Here is a 24,745-nt window from a genome sequence, read left to right as displayed (position 1 = left end):
GAGAAGCAAGCAACATTTCTACTTGACAGGTACGTTTATCACCTTTTTGATTTTTAATAGATTGTGCATATTTACATTTATGCGGACTATATGAAGGTGATTTGGACCGCAAAATAATTACTATGTTAAGAACGAGGAAGTTAAATTCTTACCCTGTGTTGTTTGTTTCCTCATTCCCATTTCTGAGCTCTACAAAACAAGGACAAAAGAGTTTAAGCTGCACTCTTTTATCCACTTCCTTTTACAGGCAAATTCAAATAAGCCTTACCATCCATCACAACATGTCCGAACTGATTTGTCCCTTCAGTCAGGCAAGGAGTTTAATAATTAATAATGAGCTTATGGACACCTGAGTAGACAGAGCACGCTGAACCTGCACAGGGAAAGACATCAGTTCACTCACCTGAGCAGGAAACAAAAGGCAGGAGGAGGAAGGGCCCAAATGAATTGCTGAACAAGTATCTCATGTGAAAAATCCTCACCACTTCTACCCAGGCAGGTAGAATTCCTCTCCTCTGGCTTTGGTCCAGTTGGCTGAAATCACAAGTTTAGTGTGGTTCTTGTTTGTTACCCACAAGGCCTCTTTTGTTTATTATACCTCAACCCAGTTATCCAGAAAATGCACAAGTCACATGGGTAGTGGAATTTTTTTGAGGGTACCGTCAGGTCTCTCTCGCCCGCTCGCTCGCTCTCACACACACACAGTCAAAGAATTGGACCGTAGGAACTCAAATAGACCAATGTTAGTTGCTGTATAATAAGTTGGGAGAAAAAATCAGTTAGGGTATTTTTCTTCTAATAAGCTGGTGGAAAGACTGTGTACATATTAGTCTACAGTTACTCAGAGCAGTTTAATTAAAAGTTTACCAGTCAATCAGGCTGCTTAATAACTGAACATTTATGAGTTTAACACTTTGGATAGGGAAACCATTTACAAATAAAGAATATTGTACATGGATTAGAGTAATTAAATATTTAAACATCTTACAACCACTCAGAAACTGAAAATGTTTATTTTTGGTGTCATAAAATATGAACATTTATAAAAAAGATTAAAGTTGTTACCTGCCACGGTGGCATACAGTACACTTCACCAACCAAAACATCTGCATTTGCTTCTGTTCTATAACCGTTTTATACTAGCCGTCAATATGATCTTTCACATGGAGTGTGTGAAATTCTCTGACTCTGAAGTTCATTTGTCATGTCTTTAGAACTGTAAAAGAACGCCAGAACGCCCACAATACTTGGCCAAGTTCATTTCCAGCTTCGATGTATTTTTGAAGCAGAAAATTAGTATTTTCAAAATAATTGTCATCCCACGTAGACCCTTTCAGAGGCATGTACATGTGTATCTCAAGACGTTCACTAGGTACAGCATGCTTTTGGTACCAATGTCAGCAAGAGCCAAATTTATATTTTACTTAAATATAAATTTATTTAAAAAAAAAAAAAAACTATTTCCAGTCATGGCTCAAATGTTTTGCACTCTCGAATCAATAAAAGTGCAGTACTATATGCTGTATCTGGAGAACCATCCATCCCTCCATCCATCCATTTTCTGAGCTGCTTCTCCTCACTCGGGTCGCGGCCTATCCCAGCTATCATCGGGCAGGAGGCGGGGTACACCCTGAACTGGTTGCCAGCCAATCGCAGGGCACACCCAAACAAACAACCATTCGCAATCACATTCACACCTACGGGCAGTCTAGAGCTGTCAATCAACCTAGCATGCATGTTTTTGGGATGTGGGAGGAAACCGGAGTGCCCGGAGAAAACCCACACAGGCACGGGGAGAACATGCAAACTCCACACAGGCGGCGCCTATCTGAAGAACCACAATAGCTAAAGAGATGCACTTGATACCTAAATATATGCTACAGACTTCAACTTTAGTGCATTTATTGGGCTTTGAATTTACATTTAGAGTTCTTAAGGGGGGGGAAAATGGTGGGGGCATACATCTTTGATTTTGAGGCCGCCATCGTCAAACTTTGCTTGGCCAGCAATATTTTTGAAAAGCTTTGAAGAGCGTATGTACCAGATTTCATTAATGCATGACTCTTTTAACAATTCTTATTAAAGTTGTGATTTTCTGCTCTACCACAGTGTGTAATCAGTGCAGCTAAATGAATAACTGCTACTTTTCCCTAAAAAAAAGAAAACATTTAATTCCATGCAGAACTTTGGTTTTGGCACGTCCACCTGTTAACCACTGTTGGCTTCTGATCCATTTTATACAAAACAATATTTTGCATCATTTTTGGTTAATGTGCCACATTATATTAACAAAGACCATCACAGAAAACAAAATAATGCAGATGAAACATCTTTCTGCTTCAAGAAAATACGACACAAACTCAAAACAAAGGAGGCAGAACAGTGTGCTTGTATTTTATTCACATATATTACATGTTGCATTAAATGTCCAAGTCATACTTTCTGGCCAAAATCAGAAAGTTTGATTCTTCACATACAGTAATGTACTGTATTCTCTCTTCAATCAATCACACATGAGAAGACACACAAGAGCTTTCGATCACAATTTACACTCAACTATTTGCTTGCGGTCATTTACAAAGTGGGTACTGCAAACGTGATGATGAAGTGAAACTTGGTAAACATAAAAGCAGCGTGCATCATTTCTGCAAGTTTAGTTTTTTTGTCTTTACTTCAAGTGTCAACTTAAACCAAACCCTTGAAAACGGCGGCCCGGCGTCTGACGCCAGTGATACGAGCGCTTATTTTATCCTCACTCCGATCAAAACATCTCACAGGCACGACTGGATGAACTTACGCTCTGCTCCAGAAAACAAAAGTTCTTTAAAACAAATGCATTAGCTAAGACACTTAAACAAAGCGGCTCGAAAGATGTCATGCACAGTGTAACGCGGATACTCGAGGAAAAAAAATAAGTCCAAGTGTAACGTTGGAATGCACCTACAAATCACTGCCAGATGACAAATGAGTCTGAGATAGTCGTCACGGTCACAAAACTGTAGTCACAACTCCACAGTTCTAGGCCTCGAGAAAACTTTTCAGATTTTAACATTTCTTTAAAGCAACTTCATTTCCATTTGATGGCATGAACAGAGAACCAGGGAAGGACTCTCGATTGCTGAAAGATTCAGCAAACTCATTTGTTTTTGGGCTGCAGACCTTCATAGTGTTTCCCGTGTTGACTTGTGAGCATGTCTTCTCCACACACAGCCACAAAAAAGCAGAGCTCAAGAAGGACGTGGTTAACTTCAGTGAGTGTAATAAAGTGACCCCACGTGTCCTCTGACATGAAAGAGCGTGTGAGCCGACGTTCCTAGCGATCCAAGCGAAACCTCAATGCGCAACCTTCACGAAAGTTAAAATTACTCAAACAATGAGCAGCAGCATTTATTTAAATATCTAAAACGTATTTTCAACAGCAAAAAAAAAAAAAAAAAAAAAATTCCTGAGGATGGATTGCAACAAGACCCATAAAAGGAGCCTTTTTGCTCTTTTGCAAAAAAAACTCTATAGTGTGTTGATGTCATGTAGTAGTAATGCATCTGCACCCGTCAGGAGCTTGAAACTCATACCAGAACCATGATTAAGAGGGAATATGCTTTATCATCATAAATGGTGCATTATTGCAGGGAGAATCAGCGATAGACATGTCATACATATTTATATATACCCAAATAAATCTGAAAGTCTTCTACAGGCTACTCCAAACCAATTAAATCTCCAGGAAAGGTTGTGCTGTTTTTTTTAATTGTGTCCAAACTGTGTGTGTGCGTGCGTGCCTGCGTGCGTGTGTGTGTGTGTGTGTGTGTGCATGTGCCTGTGTGGAAGGGGCGGTTCTGGCGAAAACTACATAATAAAATCATCACACGCACACGTTTTATCCTTGGGGCTCGTGATTGTACACCAAACTTCACACAAACTGAGGTCATGGCACAGATACCTAAAGTGGAAGTTTTTGTCAAACATGTCAAACACACTGGCAAAAAACTGCACAAATTGCAAAGGGTTTTCTTCTCTGTGACAGGCTGCAGTTTTAAAGTGGGCTTTGGAGGATTTTTTTAGAGTCCGTTATAGTGAGGCCCCCAGCGCTTATTGATAGTGGTCAAAGGTGTGTGAAACCCACTGTTGCTCCAACACTCGATATCTCTCTTCACACAAGAAGAGAGGCTTTCCACGGCTGGGGGGAGAAAGGAAAAAAAACAGGCAGGGAAGAAGACAAGCGTGAGATCTGTAGTAACAGGGAAGTTGGAAATAAACAAAACAAAACAAAAACAAAAACAAAAAAGAAAACCTTTCCTAACAGAGAATCGGGGTTTTGTTTTTTCACAAGGTTAAATGTAAAACTATACAGTGGGAGCTTGACTTACAAGTTTAAATCTTTCCGTGAGTACAGTATTTTCACGACCACAAGGTGCACTTAAAAGTCTTAATTTTTTTCAAAAATGGACGGGGCGCCTTGTGTGTGCACTGAGTTCCAAAATCTTTAAATGTTGTTGTGTGACTTTGATGATGAACGCACCGCTTGACTGACTGGGAGCATTTCCTGCCAACACGCTGCTTATATAGAGGAAAAGCGAACTTGACTGAGGACAGCATGCGGACGTTAAAGGGAGAAGGGTCCGCGTGAAGGAGGACGCTAAAGGCACGCCCCCAGTAGGTATTTAGTGCCGGTATGTACATTGTGCAAAACAACATCGGTTTGGCTAAGGACCCCCGAAAACGGCACCTACGAAGAGACACGCTTACGAAGCAGTTTAAACTGCAAGCTTTCAGTTACGCGGAGGAACGTGGGAATCGACCAGCCGCGAGAGAATTCAAGATCAACGAATCCATGGTTCGCAAGACTTAAGAGTTTAATTTGTTCTGTGACCATGGAGGAAGCAGGAAAACGAGCTTCGCCAAGTCAAGAACACGAAGCGGAGTTTCCGCGGAAACAAAGCGAGATGGCCGAGTTGGTCTTCCAACTCGGGCAATGGATTAATGAGCAAAGAAGATCATTGCTGAACTGCCCCCCGGCAACGAGACTGACTCCGACAATGACGAGAGGGAACCCGGCATGTTTGATGGTTCATCATTTTGGATACAGAAGATGAGGACTTTGGTGGATTTGTGGATGAGGATTGATCAAAAAATAACGTGAGTACATTGTTAAATACTTCAATAAAGTACAACCAAAATCAGTTTTGTTCCCGCTGCCTTTTTAAAAACATACGCTAACATGCATGCTAGCATATGTTTTAGCGTGCATGCATGCTACCGTATGTTTTACCATGCCTGCGCCTAATAATACGGTGCGCCTTATGTATGTGTTAAATACAGAAATAGACCCCGTAACTGAGACTGTGCCTTTTAATATGGTGCGCCTTATGGTCGCAAGTGGTGGTAAGTTTGAAACTCAATTTACACATATCAAATCTATTTTTCCCATTGGAACAAACTGAAATGCCATTAATCAGCTTCTGCCCGCCAAAAACAATTGTTTGTTATGTATTTTTAATATAAATAGAACTGTATTGTATAAAATGTAGCAACTATGGTAGTGTGTAATTAGGGCACCACAGTAAAATAGTCAGAGCCTTCATTTCATTATGTACTCTAAGGCTTTTACAGCTGTGCGTGTGGGCTGTACCGTAAATCGCGGTCCTCCTCCCCGTGGGTATCAAGGTAAACAGAACCCCAGAGACAGAAGCGATGTCCACGGATGATGATGATGACTGAAGCGTTAATCAGTAGAAAAATGCCAGTAGCAGCGCCACAGTGTTGGGAGTGCTACACATGACAAGATGCATTAAGTGAATGTCGTCAGTTTGGCTGTAATACCATTTTTAATAGGATAACGACCGCACAACTTACCAAAACACATTCACTGATACCCTGCTGCTTGCAGCAAACCCCCTTGAGACAGACAAAGGCGCCACAGACAAGGCAGAGCGCGGGGTCCTTTGGCACCTTTTTACAAACAGTGCAGGCCTTCCTGTGGTAGTACTGGAAGATGATATTGTAGTTGTCAGGCAGCTGGAGGAGGCGGGGCAGTGCCCACTGAGGATCCTGGACAAGCAAGGTCTTCACACAAGACAAATGAGAGGGAAGAGAGAAACATTTAGGCGGCTCCATATTTTGTCCTGGAGTTTTTTTCTACTTCCCTCACTGTCAGACCTCATCCCAGTCAAGCAATTCAATTTAATTCAAGTCAAATTTCAAAAGTAAATCACATATTTACATACTCCATACCATTATTTAACTTCATTACATTGAAAGAGAAACTATCCATCCATCCATTTTCTGAGCCGCTTCTCCTCACTAGGGTCGCGGGCGTACTGGAGCCAATCCCAGCTGTCATCGGGCAGGAGGCGGGGTACACCCTGAACTGGTTGCCAGCCAATCGCAGGCTACATAGGAACAAACAACCATTCGCACTCACATGCACACCTACGGGCAATTTAGAGTCTCCAATTAATGCATGTTTTTGGGATGTGGGAGGAAACCGGAGTGCCCAGAGAAAACCCACGCAGGCACGGGGAGAACATGCAAACTCCACACAGGTGGGGCTGGGGATTGAACCCGGGTCCTCAGAACTGTGAGGCTGACGCTCTAACCAGTCGGCCACCGTGCCGCCGAAAGAGAAACTATTATGTTATAAAATAAACAACAGTACAGTGAAGACCTGTTTATCGGTGGGGATATGTTCCAGACCCACCCACAAATTAATGAAAATCTGCGATAGAGACCATATAAAAAATAAAAAAACATGTCTACAGTTTTACCCCTCCAACATGCTTTAAACCAATTTAAACTGGTTACAAGTTTAAATTGGTGTAGATTTATTGAAACAAATAGCAAGCATATGTCGAGAAAATACTGTACATATTGTAGTGTCTATGTACATGCATGTGCCTTTAAGACGCAGGGCCTGGTGGGGTGTCATGTGACGAGGGTCTGAGCGTCTGCGTAAGTGTCTGGGCGTGAGCTGTGGCCAACAGCTGCTTCTGCATGAGTGTGCTTAATGTCTTACTGTTTTTCAGTACAGAGATTGTTAAAGAGAAATTAAATTTTGTTACATGTAGATAGTTATGTTTTTTTTTCTTTTTAATTCTTGGTTGAGTAAGTGAATGTCCATTCACTTACTGTACACACTGAGAGAAATCACCCACTTACCAGCGATTGCTCTGCCTGCACCTGAGAGAGCCCTTTGACCTCAGCACACCACTGTGTGACCAAGTCGAAGGCACTGAGCGCCCACTCCAGACACGAGGCACTGTTCACGGGATTTGAAACCACGGAGGTTGCAGGTACGAGCCCCAAACACACTGCCAAGGACGAGAACTCTTCCTGCTCCTGAGAATGTAAACAGGATTTAAGAGTCACAACCAAGTATTAAAAAAAAAATTACATCACCAAGAAACTTTCCCTTATGTACAGTGGCATACCTTGACTTAAGAGTTGAATCCGCTTTGTGACCAAGCTCATGCTCAATTTACTTGTATATTAAATTAATTTTCCCGATTAAAATTCATTAAAATGCAATTAGCAGAAAACCACCAACTTTGTTTTGTAATGTGTTTTTAATAAATAGCATCTTGAAAACAGCACTATATTGTGTAAAAACATAACATAAATAAATACATGTTTTTATAATGTGTAATTACCTGTACTGTGCGTACTGTAGTATTTGTGTTGGATCTGTGCCTTTAAGGGGCATGGCCTAATGAGTAATATCAGGAGCTGGAATCGGGTTGCATGAGATGTGGCCTAAAGCAGCTCCTTGTGAGTGTTCTCATTTTGTACAGGTGTGTGTTTGACTGTCCCGTTCAATCGACGGCTGAATGTGCATCGGCGACCGTGGCTCTTCTTGCCCACATGCAAGGTCTTAACTATAATTTGCACTTGTTTTTTTGTTGTTGTTGTTTTTAGTCCACTTCACTCAAGCGGTGGCGTAGCTGAGGCTTGCTCCTAACTTAATATTTGGCTTGCGACAAGCAAAATCTGACCAAGCAACGGCGCGTAGCTTGTAAATTGTCTCTTGTAAATTCTAGACTTTATTAAGTAGGCAACAGTGGTACGAACGAGTCAGTGGTAAGTTGAATCAACTCGCGAACGAAACCCAAATAAGGAACACAGAATCAGAATTTGTAACATTCGGATCACATCAAATCAAAGAACAACATACTACTTAGTTTATTCTGATGAAAGCTGCCACTGTAACGATTCAAGTGACGATTCGGTTCTGATTCGCTAGTCATTCGTTACTGTCAACACAAATAGTGAATGGGGACTTATAGGTCCGAAAGCTAGTAATCAACTAACTACTGTTCTTCTCATCAAGTTAATGAGAACTTCATAATTTAAAATTTTTAATGAGTATTCTGCTAAAACGCCACCTCTTACAGCCTCTAAGCTTATTCTCTTTAAAGTGAATCAAACAGGTGATTCGGCTTGTATATCTTGTTCAGTGGACTAATAAGACACCATCATGTTTGGCATATTGCATGTCTGTCTGTCTGTCTCGCCTTTCACACACACAACACAACAGTCTCATAGAGATTATAGCTAGGTAAAACCAACCCAAGATCTGAGTTTAGACAGAATCGTGGCACTGAGGACTACGCACCAAGCAGCCAGTGAGGTTGTCCCCATAGAGATGATGCTGCAGAAGGCAGGAGAGTCGAAGGAAGGGCAGGCAGTACTGCTGGAGGCTGAACTCAACAGATTGTGGGGACCACACACTAGAGCTCAGCTGGAGAGGGGACGAACAGCAACAGTTGATCAATAACCAGCCAACAGCTGGTGATAATAGCATGATAAATATCATCTAGCGAGATATTAGTTGAAGCACTGTCTTTGTGTAAGCTCTAATTTATAGTTTGGGGAAACTGACAAGCGCAAAAGAAAAAAAGGAGGCTACATAAGAAAGAGTTTAGTAACTCACCATTATATCTTCCATATTTACTGCATAGACACTGTTGCTCTTGGACAACTCACTGATAACGTGACCAAGCAGTACTTCAAACGACGTCTCTGCATTTGCACGTTCCTATAAAAGTGAAAACAAAAACATCCATAAAAGGATAACGGGAAATGAAAATAAGAAATGTGATGTTGTTCCCCTCGTTCCAGGTATAACACCTTCCACTCTTTTTTTGGGAGGCTTAGTTTAAAGTCTGCCTGTGGGAATTGTGATACATTCAACAAGAAGTCGTTTGTAAGGTCAAAGGTTACTGATGATTTGACAATCACATTTCCAGCTCATGCCAAAAGCTGTCCGATGGATTTGATGCGGTCCGGGCTCATTAAGTTCTTCTACACCCAACTCAACCGAGCAAGCCTTTATGGCCCTTGCTTTGTGCACTGGGACATGGTCATAGTGGAACAGAAACAAACTTTCCAAACTTTTCCTTCAAAGTTGGAAGCATAGAATTGTGCCAATTAAGGGGTACAGGCCCTGTGATTGACTAATTACCTACTTAATTGAAAAAGTGCATCACAATACTTTGTTTGAGTATTAAAGTGACAAGTTAAATCTCATTCTTGTTGTACGTTTCTTCATTTTATCTCACTGAAGTGGCAAAACACCTCTTCTAATGGATAATTGGATGCATTTAAAGAACACAAACATTTTACACACCTCTTTGAGTGTTTTCAAGGTGCTCAAAGCAAATGTTTGTTGGCTTACTCTATTGTCTAGTTTAAGCCATTATGGCTACATCTCATCTTTTAGTATTTATGAAAAAATCCTGAAGAAGGGAAAATGAATGTTGTCAAGGGATGTTTAAAATAATATACAGTAGTACTATAAAAGTTATCCGCCATTGTTTGGCTTGATGTGCTCCTAATGATTAATACTGACTCTTCCAATTACACTGACATCAAATCTGATTTTATCAACACATTTCTCCTGCTTGGAAGAAATGATCAATACTCTTAATCTGCTCTACCAAATAGGAGCTAACACAAACAAAGCCCATCTTTGACGTCACTCTCTCGACTGATTGATTGAATGAAAATAAAGAGAAAAATCTACAGGAAAACACTGAATTGCAAGTAACGATATATATATATATATATTTAGTTCTATATCATGAACTAAAACATGATAATGTTGGTGGTAGCTGTGATCAGGCACTGTCCTCGATTTATTACTTAAATGACTCCAAGAGGTGAGTCATCATATTGTGACAGATCTGGACAGTGCATCCTCACATCCACTAAGAAAATATTTTTTTAAGTACACCATGCACATCTAATGAGGTCTAATATAACAGTTGTGTAGTATCACTTTAACTGTGCATTAATATTTTTGCATTGCATGTATAATATACAAGTACATGTAGCTAAATTAGGTACCCAAATAATATATATATTTTTTTTTAAACTTCTCTCTGTATAATTTAGTGCAGTACTTGTTAAGGTGTCAATAAAAACAGATTATTATTTGTAGGTGTACCTGATAAAGTGTCAAGGATATATGAAGTCAGTAGGTGTTTGAAAGAATAATGTATACTGTAATCAGACACAGTATATATACACAACAGACAGACAATACCTCTCCCCACAACAGGACTAAATGCATGTCTCAAAATAAAAATCACCTTGCTATGTGGGTGGGTTGTATAAAAGAAGCGCTGCAAGCATTCATCACACGGAAGGCAGAAGAATATAAAACAGCAGTCTTATCGTATCTGCTGTCCGTTGCCAAAGATTTATAGAAACCAACCACCAGAGTCTGAGCCTTCTTAAAACCACATTATCAACAATTACATTGCTTTGGAATCCTAAAAGCGGCACATTAATGTCTGCATCATATTCTTGATTGTGTAGTAGAAAGATTCTGAATGGCCATTATTAGATATAAAAAACCTGCCATAGGTGAGGGGTTCAGTGATTTGTCTTTTGACATTGAAGCCAGCGGCTCACTAATTCAAATTTAATTGGGTGAAGACAAATAGCCAATTAATACAACACTCTCCAGCAGTCACACCATTCAAGATAATGAAGATCGATACTGTCGCCTGTGGAAGCTACGTAAATGAAATGGGAAAGGGCATCATTCGTCTCAATACCAAGGGATAAACAATGATTTACAGAGATTGAAACGTGGTTACTGAGACCGCACAGAGTGCACAAAAACAAAGGGATTATCACTGTTTTATGATAGCATGTGTATGAAGGCCCTACCTTTTTTATTGCCCCAGATGAGTTCCAGGCCTGCCTTTCTTCTGGCCTCAGCTTGCTGGAGAGTGCAGCCAGAGCCTGGATGAACTGAAGGTTGTAGAGCATCTTCACTACACAGGTAAAGTGTTCTACAGGGGAGTGGTGGCCAGAGTCAAAGAAACACAAGGAGACACAACGCACATAAAAAATAGCTGTTTAAACCACTTGTTCCTGAAATAAACTAAAAGTAACACATATAAATAACACTTATAATAAAAATGATCAAAGAGATTTTGACCCCATTATTATGCTTTTTGGTTGCTGATTAGCTCATTGAGGTGTAATCCATGTGCAACACATTCATTTGGTCTGCCAGTCAATCAACTGCTGATCATTAGACTTTCCTTTGTTTATTTTTCAATTACTAGATGGATGCTGCATGCTCAAGCTGTGATTTTACAGATGAACCCTGATTTGAATAATTGTAACATTCCAATGCATCTACAATTTCTATCTACGAAAAGTCCTGCTTGTCCTTGAAAGCAGTCAATCAAATTGAGGTGGTAATGAAATGAGTCATTAAACATGACTGCAGCTAGTCAGCGAGCTCTTTAGGTGGTCGATAGAGGAGATACTGCGACAAGCTTGAGAAGAAGGACACGCCAAGGAGTTGCAGAATCAGACACGTAGGAATGAAGGTTCTACCCGTCCGTGTCTGGTTTTTGGATTAAGTGGCTTTTCAGGGGACAAAATGTGACTGGAGAAAAAATTATCAGTCTCATTCTCAGTCACTGCTGTATTCAAAGGTGATGTTTCCCAGAACTCACATTACTACCCACCCACCCACGCCCACCCCCCACACAGATTTGGTGCAGCAATGTGCACCTCTTTCACTCTGAATCTCACCTTGCTTGCATGTATGTGATCTGGTTCTTTGTGTGATATGCAACACGAAATACACAGCACAGTGTAAATTGAATTACCCCTTGAGGGATTACAAAGAGTATAATAAATAAAACATTTTTTTTAATGTTGGCATGAGCGCATCTTCCCAATCACTTGGACATGATCAGCATTGTGATGATGCAGGAACTGTACCTTTTCGCAGGGGCTGTGGCATGGTCAGCACAAAGATAATCAACAGGGATGGGACATCTCTAAACAGCATAGGTACTTCGGGTCTTTCGTCATCAAAACTACTGAAAAACAAATTATAGATATTTTAATTGATCACATGCATTGTCATGTTTATAAGTTTAAAAGCTGTGAGAGCTGAGGTCTGTGCTTCAATATTTTTTCTCGACCAAAACATGTCATCAAATGAAAGTGTTTGCTTAATGCATCCCTAGTTCTAGCTTTGTTATGTGCCATTTCCAATTAACTGTCTTCTTTCTGTTGACAATTAAACTCTGCACTCTCGAAGTGGCCTCAGGAGTTTTGAATGAGAGGGACTTCCACTTAATGTATAATACCCCCCATTACCAAAGCACTCAGCGGTTAACACCACAGTGCATAGTCCATTGACTGAAAGCTTTTATGGATAGAGCTCTCAACCCTGCTAAGACCACATTCTTGTTTTAATTCATTCCTCTCCTAGTGATCAAATAAAAAAGGGTGAAATGCATCTATGTAAAACATTTCTCTCTCTGTCCTATTTAGTGAGACTCGTTCATCTTGACTGCCTCAGGTTGTCAAGACAGCTCGCTCCTGAAACATCAAAGTATTTTTAAACAGCAAATGGCTCCTGTGAGAATACAAGCACGCCTGTGAGCACTTTTAGCAGTGTAAAGTGTGTAAAGTGTAAAAGCACCAGCGGGAGGAGCAGCTCTCCTTACGGTTTAGTGCAGCAACATCTTTTGAAAATATGATTATGAACAGTAGCACACCTGTGACTGAAGAGAGAATATTAGCTAGATAGTGCCTTGTGTATTTCAGCTCAGTGCATTACAGAGCTGGGTGCACAATTGAGGTATGAAGTGCTGCGCTGGTGGCGAACACGCAGCACAGTAGTTCTCGGTACAGTGAATTAGACTGGGTCGTTTTGCTCTCTGTGGAGTGCCCGGTAATTTGCCAGATGTACCAATTATCGGTAGCTATGGAAACCGTGCATGGTCCATCTTTTGTATTTTACTCCTCTTTGTGCAACAGAAAATCTGTTGGGGGCAGGAGTGCTGGTGTTTTAAATAAGGTTCTTTGATTGCTTGATTATCCCCTGACGTGATGTTGTCAGAGCTATTTAGAAAGGAACATTGCTCACTCTGGCTCTCTGCTTTGTGTAAGTTGAGTCAGCTTCATCCAGGGGTTGTAGGCTGAATCAATGCTGTATAGACGCATGTGCATGGCCAACACATGAAACAGCTGATCTGAGGTAGAGAAGGAAACAAACACCGTTATTTTACAAAATGTTTCTAAATGGACATCTGTTCAGCTGGTGGTTTGGCTCAGCTCCAACTAACTCAGATGAATTTATGAAGCTTGAAATTTTTTGAGAACTGTTTCCTGTGACACAAATGTAAGCTTAAGGGAAACAAACATTTCCAATAGGCGAAAGGGAGAGCTTAATTTGCCATTGTGTTTAGCAAGTAAAATGAACCAAGAATTTATATATTAAAAAAAAAAAAAAAAATTCAAAATTCAATTCAAACACAGTCTGAAAATAATTCCATTATTCAGAGTTTTCAGAAATTCGGCAGGTGCCTAACCCATGCCTATGGTCGACACACAGAAAACCACCCACTTATGGTACATTATATATTTTAAATGTGTTTCACAGGAACATATGCGACTAGAATGCAGAAAGTGCTCTGCAATCAGACTTTTGTAAACCCCCGATACTTGGAGCAACAGTGCCCCCAACAGATGCATTTAGGGACAGATAAAGGAAGTACATGACGTTTATTTTTTTCCTCATCTCATGTCAAGAATTTAATCGAGAGTCAAAATAGGAGCATTGCTTTACGTTGGATAAAATCAAACACTCATCATTCTCCATATTATAAAAATTAAGAATACAACAGTATAGAATCATGTCAAGTGAGCTGTTAAAATGAGTTCATTTCAATAGAGAGAAATAAAACAAGATCACACACGTTTGGTGTTTATAACATGATGATTGTAAAGGGCAAACATTTACAGGGTTAAGTCATAAAATGGAAAATGTCAAAAGTAAGCAAAACTCTTTTATAATGTTGCATCATCGGCCATGTTCACTTTCACTCGTGACACTGCTGATGCAATTAGGAGTTACTGGAGGTTCACTGTCTTGTTTGGTGTTACTGGAGGTGCAGTATTCAACAGGACAGAGCAACCCAAAATCAAATATGCAATTTTCAGAAATTTCTGCAAACTGTTAAAATGATATGTAATTTTATACATTGGATACAGGGCTCACGTACACTGTTGGAGCATACCAGCCATTTACCTGCAAATCAGTTCCATCATGAAGACTGAACTCTAATGCATACCAATTGAGTAAATTTGTCTATGGGCACGGCAGCATGGTTACTGTAGCTCAGACAGCTCCACTATGAACCTCATTTCAGCCACTCAGGGATGACATGCCATTGGTCTGCAGCAGTCTCAACTTTGACAGGTTAATTTGCAAACCAAAAATAGTGTGTGAAGCAACCCTTCATCTGCCTGCATCACCTGCACCATCCATCTATCTGCAAGTACATTCACAACTGATTGATATTTAAGTCATTGTAGGTTTGTAGTGATGGCCATGCTTTTGAGGATTCAGTCAAGATCACTTTTACATTCTCCGTTATATGCCCTTGTCAACCATGGCACCTGGGCCGTCAACTAGGATAGCATCTACCTTTTGTTTCCTTTTGTCTTTTTATGGCTCAGGAGTGACACAGATGGATGACTTGGATCTCACAATCTGAGAATTTGTTAGGGGACAGAGCCCAGTAGGGAAACGTAAAGCCATATTTAACACTGTTATTGTCATGGATTTTTGTTTGTTTGTTATGTGATTGTCATTAGTGGAAAATAAGCATGTGCAATCTCGACGCAACATAGGTGTTTTTGTTTTTTTTGACGTTACATTATTTTTATTATTTGCATTATTTCGATAGTTAAAGTTATTGAAATAAAATCTAGAAGTGGTGCATCAGCTTAAAGATGATTTATTACTCTCACAAATAGTAACAATAACCAACGACAAAAACAATGTACACAATGGTTGCGCCAAGGATTATTCTCTGAGGTTCTCTTTTATATCCGTTTAAGGCACCCAGGAAGATAGTCTTGTCTGACTGTCATCCTCTGATTTAATCAAACAGTAAAATATACCCCCAACCACAAACACACTCAACAGTCTCAGTCTATTAAACAAGTCACATGTCAAAATTACAAATAGATACAATTTCCATCTTATTTTTGTATTTAAATGAGGGCTTCACATGTAAAATTTTGTCATACATGTAACTCTTGTCCAACAGGGTTAGTATTGTAAGAGTGTGTAAGTAAACACTTACTGAGACATGAGCGCTTTGCAGTGGCACTTGCACCCCCGCAACACAGGTTGCCTCCTCGGTGCACAAGTTCTAATTCCAAGTTGGTTCTGCATCGGCACAGTGAGGTGATATACAATGATTATTTATTTAATTCTCTCTCACACACACAGACGCCCTTCCAAGAAGCAGGTTGTATAAATTACATCATCATGGATAAGCAGACAACTATGCACCCATGCTCCAGTATAGGGTAGCCTTTCATCACAAACACAAATTACAGAAACATAGCAAGAGAACACAGACTTGAACAGGGTTTGAGAATTTGACCAAACCTATACCATTACGTAATAAATTCAACAGGTAGTAGTAACTTTGGGCATTGGCATTACTTCACATTTTCCACTTTGTAATTCATTGTATTTAAAAGGTAAATGGCTTTTTATTTGCAATGCATTTTTGGCATGGAAAATGCTGCCAAGTCATGTTATTTAATACATCCATCCATCTATCCATTTTCTACCGCTCATCCGATGTCATGTCGCGGGGGCAGTAGCTTTAGGAGGGACACCCAGACTTTCCTCCCCAGTTTTTGACTAATACATGCACAGTCATTGTAGATCTGTGCAAAAGTAATTCACCCCAGCAGTATTAATTCTGATGGACGGTCTTGAATTCGAACTCCACCAACAACTAGGGCTGCACAATTAATCAAATTCTAATCGTGATCAAGATTTTGGCTGCCACAATTAATTTAGCCCGATCGTCAGCGATTTTTACATTTAAAATGTGGGCTCTGCTGCACATGAAGCACTTCTGCAACCAGTAGCCAGCCAATCAACAGGGGGGCAAACGCATGGTTTAGGTTTCATTAAACTCCCTAAATAACAAGCGAGCGCAGAGCACATCCTGTTGGAGAAGCCTCAGTATGGTATGGTAGCATTTATTGTCAGTAGTCAGTCACTCTGATTCAGTGAATCGTGATTACAATATTGATCAAAATAATCGTGATTATCATTTTGATCATAATCGTGTAGCCCTATCTGTAACCATACAGGGAAACGCTAAACTCAACCTTTAACAGTACATAGATGCTGAACACTGATAGGTGCTACAAAAATAAAAGTGATCTGTGGATGTCTGCCACAAGGTATTTCTATTGGCCAGCAGGGTGGGGGCCAATCTTGAGTTTCCTGAGAGTGAGGGGGCAAAAAAGCAATTTCAGATAGATAATGCAGCCACAATGAAGCTCCATATGGCTTTTGCTGATAAGAGCACCCCTGTGACAGAGGAATTTTCCAGTCCTCAGGCAATCTGCGCTGTTCATTGAACTTTAGAGAGCCAACAGGCACCCATACACATTGTCGTATATGGGGGGGGAAGGGCTGAGGGAACCACAGCATGACGTGACAAAAAGGTCCAGGGATTCCACTCCAGGAAGCGTAGACATTTTGAAATAAAACACTGACCAGCCAGAAACACAATGGTCAACAATAAGACAATGTCTCTAACTTGAACAGCTTGTTGGGCAGACAACAACTGATCAGCCACGGCATTAGTTACACCTGTAAATTATAATTAAATTTTTAAAATTTAGACTTTAAAAACATCTTAGATTGATGGACGCAGTATCATTGTACACAACAAATACAAACATTGTTAAAGCAAATTATCACTGAGATTGTTATTCAAAACTGATCAAGGTTATCTTTGTAAAGGCGGTAAGTTTTGTTGTCAAAGTGTACCTAATGAAGTGGTCATTGAGTGTATTCTTCTGTAAGATTGGGCTCAGAATCTCACGGGACACATTAGTGGCGGAAAAAGTTTTGAAACAATTTCTCAGTCTCTTTTTTTTTTTTAATGTCACAAAACCCTGGAATTTGCAAAGGGGTGTGAAAACTTTGTATATGCTAAGGGAGCAACTTGTCCTTTTCTTCTGTGTTCATTTTCTGTGGATGCAGTGGCCAGTTGTCCCAATACCCATGCCCATTCAGTGTAGGTCACATAAGTCCAGAGAGACTCTTACCTTGCCAAGGAGTACATGAAGAGGAAATCATTATCAGAGGAGCCAGGGTTTTTGCCATAATCCATGTACTTTTTCTGGGTGGTGTTCTTAATGTCTTTGATAACCGACTCCATCTCTTTACTCAAGTTGGACTCCGTCTGAGAAAGTAAAATTAATCCTCTTTCATACACAGCCTACACTAACTGCTTGATGTCAACCCCACACAGTCACTACTTACTGGGAAAATGCCTAAGTTGTCCTGAAGAGCTTCCACTTCTTTTATTAGCACACTGGTCTTCTTGTTTGTGGAAGCCTGCCATGCACCGGCCTCTGAGCTGCGTCCGGGTCGACAGGGAAGGACACTGTTGGCAAACTGTCGACATAGCGGGCAAGTAAATTCACCCTTGTCAACAGAGAATCCCTGGAGAACCTGGTCATTCTAAAAATGAAAACAAAACAGTTAATAATCAAATCAAAGGTCAATAACTTGATAAATGATGCTATTTACAAATTGGTTAATGATGCCAATTACAAATAGACAATCACTGATTCACTTTCCGTCAATCAGCTTAACAACAATTCGACATATCGTCAAGCATTTTCACTTAACCCTCAGAGACTCCATGTATGACTTGTGGCAATCTATATGCAAAGTGTGTCCGCAGGTCTGCACGTAGACACCCCCGTCCCAACCTATTGACACAGACTGCAGACAGGAGCTCTGCAGCATTGACAGGAGAAAGATCGCATCAATATGTCAACCCTGTGGACAATTTTTTTTTTTTTTGTTAATTTCCAAGAAATAAACCAATAAACTAATGCATCGTCTAAATTCAGCTGCTGATTCCTTAAAAGAAATCAAAATGCCTAATAGCATTCAAAGTGCTTTTAACACATTCCTCCTGTGTAGAGCTAATGCTGTTTTTTCTGAGTCACCCACATCCTTGAAGAACCGCTGTAAGAGGGTAAGCCGGACGTCATGAGCCACTGCACACGTGTCAGCAGAGTAAATGTGCTCTTCGTCACTGGTCGGGAGATTTTTTGCCTCGGTGTTCTTGCAGCGATGTCCAAGCACTGAAAGACATTTTCCAAGGGCCTACTTATTAGACAATAAAAACAACTAGACAATTAAAAAAATGTATACCATTACTGTTACCATTTATATATTGGTCATACTATTTATATTTTAACTTTTCAACATAAATGCTTTAGACACGTTTAACATGAATTAACTTTAGAAATGAACCAATCCCGGTACATACGGTAATTTTGGGCCTTTTTTTTTTTAAACATCATCCCATTTATAATGTTCAAGCAACTCTCTCTCTCTCTCTCTCTCTCTCTCTCTCTCTGTGTGTGTGTATATATATATATATATATATATATATATAGCTTGTTGTGTTGGTGCAGTAATTTAATGATATTTATTGTAAATTGTAAGTTTCAATTCATTCGTCAATATCATGAGACAACATTTTTGTAACGTGTAAATAATAGCAGTATTAGCTTGGCTTTACATGATCAGGATTTTTGGGGCCGATCACCGATAAAAAAACGTAAGTGATCACCGATCTCACAAGATGGAGCAATGTGTCTATTTAAATGACTTTTACTGTATATACTTGTGTACTGTATACTGAGTATCTTCAAAAATATTCTCTAGACAGGTTATGTATTGTAATCAGTCAGGTCAAACCAACATTACAACATGACAGAAATAGTGGGTGCTAACTTACTGTAATTAAATTATTTTATTGTAATTAAATTACTTCACACACACCGGAACTTTAGAGCATGATTCAACAGAACGCCGGCATGTTTACCTACTAGCACTAGCTTGCGAGGCTACATAACGTTTTGTTGGCTGCTTGTGAGCCGTATCGTATTAAACATACGTGACCATACCTCAAGCAATCCTTGAACAACCGTCTTCTCCCGAGCACCGGTGACCACTACCACCACACGTTGTTTGTTCTTTTTTGACCAACACAATAAATGCGCGATCCATTGTTGTCGTTGTGGCCGTGGCAACGAGTGTATCCGGTCGCGTTTGATTTGGCAAAGCCCAGTGATTGTAATTGACATCAAAAGACATGAGGCAAGGCTAAAAATAAACTAGCTTTTGGATGCAAATACACTGTATCCGACGGCGACGCGTAGTAAAATATATTTTGCGGCGGCGATCAATGACGTCATTGATCAGATCGGTGAATTATGACATTAAAGCCAATGAGCATAAAATGCTAATTATCGGCTGATACTGATCAAGCCAATCAGATCGGTGTAAAGTCTAGTAGTACCGTGTATTAATTTTTCCATACAGTGAGTCAGGTTATGTTATAGTAGTTAGACTAATAATTAATATAATTAATATTGTACTTAACGTTAAATGAGGTTAAACAATGAAAATCAGTTTTTAAACTTGTGTTTTGAAAAAAATATACCTGAGGAGGCCTGGAGGAGAACAACTAGGCCAGTAGGTCTGTCCTCCGTTGAGGGTCCACTCTGTCCACAGATCACACAGTCATAAAGCACTTCTGACTCCATCATCTCAGATGCTCCCAGGTCCATTGCTGCCTCTGTTTCTGGTGATTCTGGCACAGAGGAAATAATTCAAAGAACTTTACTGTATGCAAACAAAACCTTCCCTATAGACACTACAGAGGAGGTACATGCATAATGACTGATTTGAGTTATTGCAAAAAGTAAGAAAATACAATCAATAGTGATGTTTGACAAACTCTCTGCGTAATTATACCTATAATGAATTGTTTGCAGCTATCTAATGAGACGTTTTACGGCAATTAAAAAAACATATACCTCTATAAAGCCATATCTTATGATACAGCTCTAGTATTGGATCTCAATGCATGTGATGTTTACCTTATATTTACCTTTCTGCACTGACTGGATGTCCCATCGAATCAAATCAAATTATAAAATTATTCAGTTAATTATACACATATTTTACCTAACCGGACATTCAATTATTTAAGTGAGTATAAATGTTAAGAACTGTGTTTACCAGTAAATATTGAGCTAAAATGTCACCTTGTGGTGATTTATGACTCTTCGGGAGAATGGGCACTTAACAAAAGGTCACAGTAGCAGATTTGGCCTCAGGCTGCCTGGTTACTTGTGCACACACACTGAAGGTGAAATGGAACAGCAACACACATTGTGTTTTCAGCATCAAGGCTGCGTACGTCGAGTGTACAAGTGTGTTTGTGCAATATATTGGATGTCTCTATCCTGAGCTTGTTCAGAGTGCTTGTGTAGTTAACGGAATTACTAAACATATACGGTTCAGTAGTGTGGTGTGTCTTGTACAGCAACTGAATCTTGGCATCATCTGTCTGAATGATAGGAATCCAAAAAAGGTCAACATAGGGGAACCTCTGAAGCCGCTCCAGACATTAAGTGGAAAAGGCACTAAGTAACACGGAACCGAAAATACTGCTCGTAGCAAAATAAAAACGAACAAAAATAAGAGGAGAATCTTGGCGCCTCGATTTGATTGCCTTTTTCAATGGCCAGGTCCATCGCCTTCAAATTGAACGTTGCATTATGTCGCGTTTTTGGCATTCTGGAGTACGCTTGAGCATAGCAGATCTGAAAACTAATCAGAATGTTTCAATGTGTGCAGATCTGATTTAAAAACCTCAATAAAATTAATGAAGAGTAAACACAAACAGGAAAAAAATTGGCTAAATAACCTTCCTTGTTGTTTAAGTCGCAGGAGACTTGTGGGGGGCAAGATAAACAAATAAATAAATAAAATAAACAAATTTAAAAAAATACAAAAACTTGCAGCTTGTAGTCCAAACTTTAAAGTACATGCAATACTAATGGTTCAGTCACAAATAATGCAATTTGTAATTTGGGCTTTGTGATTAAATAATTAAAGATAAATAATAATAAAACTTGGTTTATGCAAAAATGACACCCACTTTGACTTTGTATTAACTACATCTGTGCAATTTCAATGTTATGCTGGTGCATGAATGCAAACGCAGCACAGTGGGCTTCGAAAATAAAAAAATTAAAAAGTCACAGCTCAGCAGGAAGTGTACACACAGAGGTCTCAGTAGTCCCTGTCTGGTCAGAGCAGTCACTCTTCATTCACTAACCACACTATGTCACAGGGGCCCCTATGAATCCAGCCCACTATTAGCACAAAGATCCCCTGTACTCTCCACCAGCTGCCTCCCACTAGAGAACTTTTTCTGTTCTAACAGGCCAGCAGTCACTACAAGTTCACCTCGCAACACCTTGCATTAAAACAGCTCTAGAGGCCTCCAGGTGGCCATTCTAAAGTAATAATGTGTTGACTACTTTATTAAAAGGTCTTGTACACATCATTCATTTAAAAAAAAAAAAAAAAAAGAAAAATAAATCAGTTCTGTAACAATCCGACATTAAAGCTGCTGCAGAAAGAACTGCAAGTCGCTTCCGTCTTAGCAAGATGCAGATACACATCTATTAAACAAATACATAAAAACTATGAATAAACTATTTAATCACACTAAACTACTTGTATTCTTCAGTACTATTTATGACAATCTCAGCACAAGCTTTTTTTTTTAAAACACATTCGAAATGGAACATGCATTTCACTAGTTAAGAGGTTTTGCAAAAAAATTGTTAGCGACCTTGTCAAGTTGTCTGTTTTTTTTTTTTTTTTTATATATATATTATGATTACAGTAGGCGTACATTTTCTACATGCTAGCATATGAACTGCAGTAAACGAGAGATCCAGTTGATGGCAGAGGTGGTTATACGTGTAAGTGTTACGTTCCACAGCTACAACGTGCTGAAAATAGGTTAACTGGCCTTCTCCTTACCAACATCCATAGCTGTTTCCATGAAACTCTTCTGTCTGGAGGCAAATTCAGCGAGCAGCTTCTGTTGCCTCTCTCGAGCTCTCTGGCGCCTAAAAGTAAGAGCATGGAAGGAAATATGATTTAATCTACTGCTCCTATGCTCAAAATTACTAAACTATTTACGGTAACTTCAAAACCACATAAAGAGTATGTTTCTCAAGCATTAAAGGGACACTTTGAGGACACTGATTTCAAAGTTGGAAAACTGATAATCAAACCAATATGATGGATTGCGCTCCACACTGCAGACTCAAACGTTGACTAAGACCTTAATTTGGAGATTTATAAAAACAGTGACACCTCAATCACTTTCATTGATGGCCAAGACTGGGGCATGAGGGGGTTCTTATTTCCCTTTGGGATTATTGCAATGCTACCTGGTGGTTGTTGTGGGGGAAAAAAACTGTAAACCATGTTAAATACAAAGTACAATATACATTTTACTTTGTATTTTTTACTCTTACTTTGAATGAAGAAAATCCCTTGAAACAAAATGGTTTGGGGATTTTGCATAATGTGTTTTCAGTGTTGAAATAGGCAAATATAATGCATATATTTCACAGTGCCAATGCATCAAGTATGCATGGCTTGAAGAAACTGGATTATTATTACATTTATTAATCACCCTGTCTTTTTTTTCCTTCACAGTACATAACTGTACTGCAATGATAATTTAAGATCTTGATTATAGTCTCAAGTAGTCCTCCCCTTTGGGTGGATCAAAATAAAGCCAGATAATGTGCAGTGTTCAATAAATACCAAATCACATTAATGAAAATAAGTATGTGACGGTACCGCTCTTCTTTATCCATGGCTTTTTTGTCTGTTGGACTGTTCTTCTTTGGTGGCACAGGAGGATACACCTTTCCGCAAATGTCCTGGATGCTACGCTTGATTTGGCAGCTCCGCGTGGCTGCCTTAGTGAGGATACGTTCGATGGCTGTAATGCCATCTCCGTGAGCGTGACGGCTTGTGTCCATATTATCTAGCCAGGATTCCGACAGGGAGTTCTGCTTGGATGACAGCTTCTGGTGCAGCTTGACGAGGAGGGACAACATGCTCTCTCTTATCTCCAGGATCTCCGTCACCAGCTGCGGGGGCGTACCTGGCGGCACCCAGCGCGTTGACGAACTCTTGGGCCTGACAACCAGACTAGCCTCTGAACTGCTGCGGTTGATTATCTCCTGGAACTTCCTTCTGCGCTCTGCAACAAGGCTGAACACCTGGGCTTCACGCAGGTTCTGAGATGAGAGAATGATTTTCTTTTTTAATTAATTGAAATTGTAAAACATTCAACACTCCATTTTTTAACTTTGGCAAAAATCTTATTAGGTCGTGCACATATACCTAATGTTGTGGTATTTAGTAGGTGTCCTGATCCGATATTTGCCCGATATCAGCAAAAAAAAAAAAAAAAAAAAAAAAAAAAAAAAAAAAAAAAGACTATCGGTTTATATCGGACTGGATCTAAAATCTCCGATATAAGCACTCTTATACAAGCAGTCCATACCATGCACCGCTCCAGCACTTCTAACCAGCAGCTTTAGGACCACGGCATACAGAGCCCACATGATCGCAACAGGTTGCTAAGGTGTTAACAAAGTAGCAAGCAGTAAGATTGACTGTTGCTTGCATTGAAGCAATCATTGAATCATTGAAGTTCATTGTAAAGGGAAAGGACCATCCGGATTGTTATTGGTTCAAAGTTCAATAGCCAGCACCTGTGATTGTATGGGACTGTGTTAGTGCGCATGCCATGGAAAACTGGCGCATCTCTGAAGGCACCATTAATGCTGAAAGGTACATACAGGTTTTGGAGCGACATATGCTGCCATACAAGCAACATCTTTTTCCATCGACGTCCCTGCCTTTTTTAGCAAGACATTGCCAAGCCACAATCTCCACGCATTACAACAGTGTGGCTTCGTAGTAAAACAGTGCTAGTACTAAAATGGCTTCCCAGCAGTCCAGACCGGTCTCCCACTGAAAATGTGTGGCGCAATATGAAGCGCAAAATGCGACAACGGAGACCACAGACTGTTGTGCAACATACGTTGTACATCAAGTAAGCATGGGAAATAATTCCATCTACAAACCTTCAACACTTAAGTGTCCTCAGTTCCCAAACAGCTCGGGAAAGTGATATAACAGTGGTAAACATGGACCTGTCCCAGCTTTTTTGGAATGTGCGGTAGGCATCAAATTCAAAATGAGTTAATATTTAAATATTCACTTAAAAAATATCAC

The 24,745-nt window shown here is 39.8% G+C and overlaps 2 protein-coding genes across 14 annotated transcripts in view; both read right to left on the bottom strand.

Annotated features, from left to right (window-relative positions):
- The window catches only part of myo3b (myosin IIIB), a 98,846-nt gene extending 98,473 nt beyond the window's left edge, over positions 1-373 (bottom strand). For 10 of the 11 annotated variants that reach the window (XM_061691741.1, XM_061691745.1, XM_061691747.1 and 7 more), the window contains exons 1-2: positions 269-373; positions 153-189 (exon numbers count right to left, since the gene is read on the bottom strand). In XM_061691741.1, the coding sequence (XP_061547725.1) occupies positions 153-189; positions 269-275 (44 nt within the window). In that variant the 5' untranslated portion in view covers positions 276-373. Of the gene's footprint in view, positions 1-152; positions 190-268 lie in introns of those variants that run through there. The other variant, XM_061691752.1, reaches the window with a different exon arrangement.
- Positions 374-2,386: 2,013 nt separating this feature from the next.
- The window catches only part of ubr3 (ubiquitin protein ligase E3 component n-recognin 3), a 37,249-nt gene continuing 14,890 nt past the window's right edge, over positions 2,387-24,745 (bottom strand). For 2 of the 3 annotated variants that reach the window (XM_061691527.1, XM_061691529.1), the window contains 17 exons: positions 23,294-23,739; positions 22,460-22,548; positions 20,058-20,207; positions 18,554-18,687; positions 18,224-18,334; positions 17,852-18,052; positions 17,635-17,771; positions 15,633-15,718; positions 13,406-13,511; positions 12,247-12,347; positions 11,173-11,297; positions 8,927-9,031; positions 8,609-8,734; positions 7,156-7,335; positions 5,854-6,063; positions 5,630-5,769; positions 2,387-4,177 (listed from right to left, as the gene is read on the bottom strand). In XM_061691527.1, coding sequence (XP_061547511.1) covers positions 4,090-4,177; positions 5,630-5,769; positions 5,854-6,063; positions 7,156-7,335; positions 8,609-8,734; positions 8,927-9,031; positions 11,173-11,297; positions 12,247-12,347; positions 13,406-13,511; positions 15,633-15,718; positions 17,635-17,771; positions 17,852-18,052; positions 18,224-18,334; positions 18,554-18,687; positions 20,058-20,207; positions 22,460-22,548; positions 23,294-23,739 — 2,535 coding nt within the window. In that variant the 3' untranslated portion in view covers positions 2,387-4,089. The remainder of the gene's footprint in view (positions 4,178-5,629; positions 5,770-5,853; positions 6,064-7,155; positions 7,336-8,608; positions 8,735-8,926; positions 9,032-11,172; positions 11,298-12,246; positions 12,348-13,405; positions 13,512-15,632; positions 15,719-17,634; positions 17,772-17,851; positions 18,053-18,223; positions 18,335-18,553; positions 18,688-20,057; positions 20,208-22,459; positions 22,549-23,293; positions 23,740-24,745) is intronic. The other variant, XM_061691528.1, reaches the window with a different exon arrangement.

This window comes from Phycodurus eques, chromosome 12 (genome assembly GCF_024500275.1).
Source record: "Phycodurus eques isolate BA_2022a chromosome 12, UOR_Pequ_1.1, whole genome shotgun sequence".
NCBI classification, from domain to species: domain Eukaryota; kingdom Metazoa; phylum Chordata; class Actinopteri; order Syngnathiformes; family Syngnathidae; genus Phycodurus; species Phycodurus eques.
This window is presented reverse-complemented; position numbering and strand designations above follow the sequence as displayed.